This window comes from Zea mays, chromosome 1 (assembly GCF_902167145.1).
Source record: "Zea mays cultivar B73 chromosome 1, Zm-B73-REFERENCE-NAM-5.0, whole genome shotgun sequence".
Classification (NCBI taxonomy): domain Eukaryota; kingdom Viridiplantae; phylum Streptophyta; class Magnoliopsida; order Poales; family Poaceae; genus Zea; species Zea mays.
In genome coordinates, this window is record NC_050096.1 from 232886333 (window position 1) to 232892612 (window position 6280).

At 45.4% G+C, this 6280-nt stretch overlaps 1 protein-coding gene across 1 annotated transcript; it reads right to left on the reverse strand.

Annotated features, from left to right (window-relative positions):
* Positions 1-1088: 1088 nt before the first annotated feature.
* On the reverse strand, positions 1089-4640 carry LOC100193348 (prolyl 4-hydroxylase 1). Its single transcript, NM_001138481.1, has 8 exons — positions 4283-4640; positions 4079-4166; positions 3151-3248; positions 2974-3071; positions 1958-2087; positions 1679-1866; positions 1481-1577; positions 1089-1309 (listed from the first exon to the last, which is right to left on the reverse strand). The coding sequence occupies exons 1-7, from the start codon at positions 4528-4530 to the stop codon at positions 1504-1506; spliced, it is 924 nt and encodes a 307-aa protein (NP_001131953.1). The 5' UTR covers positions 4531-4640; the 3' UTR covers positions 1089-1309; positions 1481-1503.
* Between the last annotated feature and the right edge of the window lie 1640 nt (positions 4641-6280).

The following is a 6280-nucleotide window of genomic DNA, read 5'->3' on the forward strand; positions in this document are numbered from 1 at the left end:
CATAGATATCCTGTTACTAGTCTCATATGATGGAAAACTAGGAGCAACAGACTTCTCCAACGTACGCGTTAATTTTCTAATTGACTCTTCTAACCCTACAATCTGTTGTTTCATTTGATCCTGCTGCTGATCTACATACTGTTTAATAAATTGGATGTCGTCGGGTTTACTTACGTTGGAGATTTGAAGCGAAGATAGAAGAGATGCGACGTCGGTCTCTCCATGTTTGACAACTTTTTGGTGGCGATCCACCGTGTATTGTGATAAGAATTTCTCCCTCGCTTGACGCATGTAGTCCTCGTATTGCTGTTGCTCATCGGCCGTCAGACTTTCAACAGCCGGCTTCAGGATATTGTCCGGGGAGATATCGGTGTGATCTTTAGAACCGGCCATTTGAGGGCCTGATTTTTAGTAGATCTAAACACCTTCCCCAGCGGAGTCGCCAAAAGTATGTTGACACCTTTTTCGGGTGCCAAACACTCAACAAGAACCGGCGGCGGTGCTCTCTGCACAGGCGCGGACGGTCCGCGACCAGGGACCGGACGGTCCGCGACCTGGAGCAGGGGCAAAGGTTCCCTGCCTACAGGCCGGACGGTCCGCGCGTGCGCAGGGGGTGGCGAAGGTCGCCGGCGGCGCCTGGATCTCGCTCCCGAGAGGGACCCCGTCGGGGAGGAGAGATCCTAGGTGTTGTCTAGGCTCGGCAGGCCGACCTAGACTCCTCTAATCGACGTAGAGTCGAAGAGAGGCGGAGAATTTGGAGATTGAGAGGCTAAACTAGGACTAGACTAGAACTATTCCTAATGCGTAAGGTAAAAACGAGAAATAGACTTGATTTGTTCGATTGATGGGGGTTCAATCGGCCGTAGCCCTTCATCTATATAAAGGGGGAGGTCTGGATCCGCTTCCAACTGATTTCCGAGTTAATCCCGTGGTTTTAGGTAACCAATCCCGCGAGAAACTAGGAACCCTAACTGATTCTGCGCACGCGCGGACCGTCCGCGCCACCACCGCGGACAGTCCGGACCGCGGACCGTCCGGCCCCAGGGCCGGACCGTCCGCGAGACACATTTGGTGTCCAACACTATCTTGATTCGAACAAGGGCAATGGCATACACCCAACACATCCATCTCTGAATCATCAGGTTTATCGTTTATGTTCATCAGCCTAACATGTTAATGTACAACACGGAGCCTAAGACATTGCCTCAGAGTAACAGCTAGAAAAGATGAACTGTAAATTAATCCTCTATGGAAAATCGAAACTCTCGACATGTGCCAAAATGTCCACGCATTTGAACCGGTGCATGACCTGCAAAGAGTCGATAAAATTCCAATGAATTTGAAATGTATCTTCAAAGCTGACGGCGAGCATATCAATGTATGCCGGGGATATTGTTGGTGCAAGGTAGAGGCCCAGCATTACTTTTGCAGTAGGCAAACTAAAAAAGGAGTATTTTGGTTTCTAAGCAAAATGTCGTACCTCAGGTCTGTGTCTTTTTGTATCTAAACTTTGTACTCATGAACACGCATCCACTTCGTCGATGACCATTTGTTGCCTTTTATAACTGGGCATCCACCTAAAGAAAATTTGCAGTTTAATAGAAGTATCAGTGTACTGTGGTATAACACCTGCCTGTTCAAAAAAAATGGCATGGCATCAAAGATCAAGTAATGTCACCATGCAGGCTTGTGGGATCTAGGGACCCATCAGGCTTCATGCTCCAGAACAGAAGCGCATCTCCCATCTTTGGTTTAACAGATAGACCACCCTTTGCACATTCAGACAGCTCATTATAAAATGGTGACGAGCTGCTGTTTGTTGTCGACGAAGGGAACACAGTCTCGCCACCATCTTCAACATCCGAACTAGTAAATAACAATTGCCATAGAAAACGTCAACTGGGCAATTGGGTCACCAATGGCACTTATCATACAATACCAACAGTGTAACACATACAGATACATAAGAAGAGTTGCTATACGCTGGCCTCCATTCTTGGTGTTGTAATCATCATGGAAGTAATCAAAGTGAGGTTCATACTTCTGCCCAACTTCATAGTGGAGAACTTGAAGACCCTCACCCTGCTCTGTGATAGTACATGGAAACAATAAAGAGAGTTGCTGATGCCATTCGAAGTAAAACTGCATTACAAAATAATCAGGCACGGAGGCATCAATGTTCAAAGGTTTGACTGTTATTCACATTTAGGGCTGCCCATTAACTTATGCTGTAATGGTCATATTTTTCTATTTGCTGAAATAGACTTGACCCTTACTGTTTGAGGCCCCTTTTGTACCTTGTCACATTGTTGGGTATGTACCTCTACATACTTTTTCTTTAAAATGAACACTTAGATGTCAAACCATCCATGTCAGCGAAAATGCACATGCTGTACTGTTCTAAAAATCTAAATTTGGGGAAGTACTTGTTAGTGCAACGATCAGTACATGCATTCTTTTTTCTCACATCATGCAGTTTTTAGTGAGACCTGACATAGCGACATGTACAGCATTGAAACCTCCAAGGTCATACTGAAGTACATTGGCATGATATCCTACAAACTGTCACAAAATCAAGGACCTATTGAATCTACTGAAGCACATAGTTTAGTGCATTTCCAGAGATTGTGTTAACATCGTTAGTACAGTACAGTTTGGTGATTCAGTGAGACAATTAAAGCAAAAGTCAGAACTTCCAAATCCCACAATGCAGGCTATTCTATCTGTATGATGAATGCAGGACATAAAGTGCGGTTTCAAGTTAGGCATCATTTGAAAAAGAGCAGGAGTAAGGACTTCAAGTCATTACATGAAGCAGATAAATAAGTGTACAAGCTAGTTGTGTGCCTGTGTCAAACAGCCCCATCCAAACATTAAACTTAGTCTAAATGCCTGTTAAGCATATTGATTCTTTCCCTTCACAATATAGTAGGCAAACACTTCGACATTAAACCCATCGAGGTTAATACGTACCTACAGGTATGAAGGTGTAATCTGCTATCCTTTTCTCAATTGTCCGAATAATTTTGTCCTGCCCTCTTCTAAGAAACATTCCTGAACTTGTCCGCACCCTGCATATATGTCCATGGAGCAAAATGAGCATCACAGATGATGTAAGCCTGAATTTGGAATTTCGGAAAATGTTTAAACCTGCTGTCCTTGCTGCCTCCAGTTGCTGAATCAACTACTGTTGACTTCTTCATATGAGGCTTTGCCAGTGAAATCAAATGGTCACATTCTTCCTTGGACTGAGAATAACATAAAGTTCAGTCATAACCTGATTGTTTGTTGAAGCAAACTGAAATGAATTGAAAATAGCTGGCAATAATAACACAGTTGATTATGAAATTTTGATCATGACACTAATACTGATATTACTTCATTTTCTATTATGCAATTTCTACAGCATCAAACATGACTTAACAATCATTCAAATGATTTGGGCCTTTGGCAAGTGGGAATAGCTACACTGTTTCAGGTGAATTGATAAATGATAACTGTAACACGAAGCAAATATCCACCCATATGGTTGAAAACCTGAGTTTGAACCCCAGGTCCACCATTTCGGCAATTCATAATATGCATGCATGACAGTGACAATAGATGGGGATTAGTGCCCTGGCTCAGTTTCAACTCATGGGCTCTCTGCGAAGCTCAATGACAATTGACAGCCATATCCCATATGTACACTAGCCAATTCAAGTACACTGACAGTAGTGCTGCCGCCCAGATCTGGAAGCGGTAACAAAGCCACAATTCAGCATCTCGTTCGCAGCATAACCCATTGTCACTATTTTTGTACAACCATTTCGGGCAAAGGGTTGCTCAAAGCGTGGTAAATGTTACTGAAAATGGAGCAAGGAATCTCGCAAAGGTCTAAGCAACTTTGATCGCATAATCAGGGTATCAACAGGTCTGGTGCTGCGCCATGTTCATCCAAGATTTCAACCGAACTGAAACGACAGAAAACTCGAGATCTCCTGACCAAAAAAAGCATGAAGCAAATCGCATCTAGAACATGCGGTCCTTGTCCTTCCCACCAAACAGAAACGAATGAAGCAAGGGTGAAGGGACTCACGAGGAAGTTGTGGTACACGAACGCGCGGGGCTCCCACGACAGCACCTCCGTCCACGGCTCCCCCTTCTCCCCACGCGTCTCTAGCCCCCTGCAGCACGCAAGCACGAACAACTACGCGTAAGCATATCAGAGGAGTAATCATCTCAGAGGAAACCGAACGAGCAAGGACGCGGAAGAGAGATCGTGGAGAGGGGGGGAACGCACGAGTCGAAGGCGGATCTGCGGAAGCGCGAGCGGGGGCGCGAGAGCGAGAGCCCCGCACCGCGTCCCCCGGAGCCGTCGGAGGCCCCGGGCAGCGATAGCGCGCCGAGGGCCAGGAGCAGGAGCAGCGCCGCGCACGCCAGCAGCAGCGCCGCCACGACCGCCATCGACGGCCTCCCGCCCCGCTTCCCGCCCCCGCCACTTCCGCCTAGCAGCGGCCTCCCGCCTCGCCCCGCCAGCCGGCCCGCCATGCCCCCGCCGCCTACGTTGCAGCTCACGCGTGGTGGCTCCGCTCGTCTGGCTTCCTGCCGGTTCTAGGCTTCTAGCTCGCTCTCCCTCTCTGACCAGAGTCGCGGGGTTTTTTATGGCAAGAAAGGATGCTGCAGCTGCGCTGGTCATCGCCTCGCTACGACGAGGCGCGTCCGGGTTCGGTATGTGACGTGTCCGGCGGGTAAGGCCGTAAGGGGATGGTCCTGGTCCGGTGGTCCCTGCATGGCTGCATCGCCCAAGTCCACCTGGGCCGTATAGGAATTTGGGCCGGAGAGAAACATGAGTTTTAAAGTTCCATAGGATTCCGTAAAAAAAAGGTCCCATAGGACAGCTCGTTTTATAGTGACCTAAAAAGGTTAATTTGTAGGAATTTCAAAAGAATACGTAGGATTCACTCTTTTGTTCTAAAGACTCTTATAAAAAGCGCTCTATGTAGAAATTCGATCCTCCAAAATCCCTTTTTTTCTCCATTAACTAAAATTTCTTCATTTCAATCTCTCCAAAACTTTTTATTTTTTCTTCATTTTAATTAACCAAACTTTGTCATCCAGTCTGCTGGCTCTACCGTCCTCTTCCACTCTAGTCATAGCGGACGCATTGCAAATGGCCATATTAGAAAAGTTTGAAGTTGAAAGCACACATAGTAACCCTCTAAAATCAGCAATGTTGCATTATAGATATTGAGAGGGGAGTATAAGGATAACTAGATAACATGGACAATAACCCCTTTGTCACCTGTTGGGGTCTGCTTCGTCGCCGAAGGTCCTTTAAGAAAAAACACCTTCGAAAGATCAGCACATAAGCAAATACAGCGTGAAGGGACACGCCGAAGCTACCATCCAAGGAGCTTCGGCATAGTGACATACCTTGAGACGAAGGGCTGCACCGACTTAAATAGGAAAATATCAATCGGTCCATAGTAATTTGTGTCATGATTGTAACTAGTTGTCAAGGACATAAATGTAATTTTGATCGGGCTGCGTCTCGTGCCTATAAATAGGTGAACAGTACCCCTATACTGTTCACGATGGCTTGTACTCGCTCGTGCGTCACGCTTGTACTTTTGTCTTCTGTCAAGCCGAAGGTACAAATGTAATTCAATATTATTCTTATTCGTCCATGATTATATAATAAGGATATATAAATGATGTCATATGATTATTTTCATGTTGTTTCTCATGTTTCATATGCTTTTTCTTTCATTAATGTATATTGTGATGATGAAGGTACGTCATTCATGACCTTCGTCCAAATATCGTTATATCCTAAGGGAAATAATACTTCGAAGGACGAAGGACATTAACCATTAACCTCTTTTTGTGTTGCCTTGTTCTTAATTCATAGCATTTGAGAACAAGTCCCCAACATCACCTAAGTAGTTGACAGTGAGGTGAACATGGTCAAAGTCGTGTAGGGAGGTGTGTGTCCAAAGAATCAATAGAGGCACACGAGAATACATATTCACCAGTTTCCTAATAATTACTGCAAATATAAAGATGAGGTTGTTCAGATATGTATCTACAAGCACAGGCACTAGATGAGGCTTCTCAAATATATCAACAAGCACTCGCATTGCACGTTTTTCAGGCAACAACGATAATGGTGATGATTTTTGGTGGTCGTGGAACCAGACATAGACTCAAATTGAGAGCCAGGGTGATAAGGACTAGCATCATGGTGGTGCCAGTCTAAATACATGTCGACCATAAAGATGGCTTGATCATGAATAGT

Excerpts from the sequence above, each read along its gene's own strand:
- LOC100193348 (NM_001138481.1), bottom strand. The coding sequence starts at position 4,530 with ATGGCGGGCCGGCTGGCGGGGCGAGGCGGGAGGCCGCTGCTAGGCGGA. Across the intron at positions 3,072-3,150 it reads GGAGGCAGCAAGGACAGCAG|GGTGCGGACAAGTTCAGGAA; the intron begins GTTTAAACATTT and ends ACATATATGCAG. Across the intron at positions 1,578-1,678 it reads AGATCCCACAAGCCTGCATG|GTGGATGCCCAGTTATAAAA; the intron begins GTGACATTACTT and ends AATTTTCTTTAG.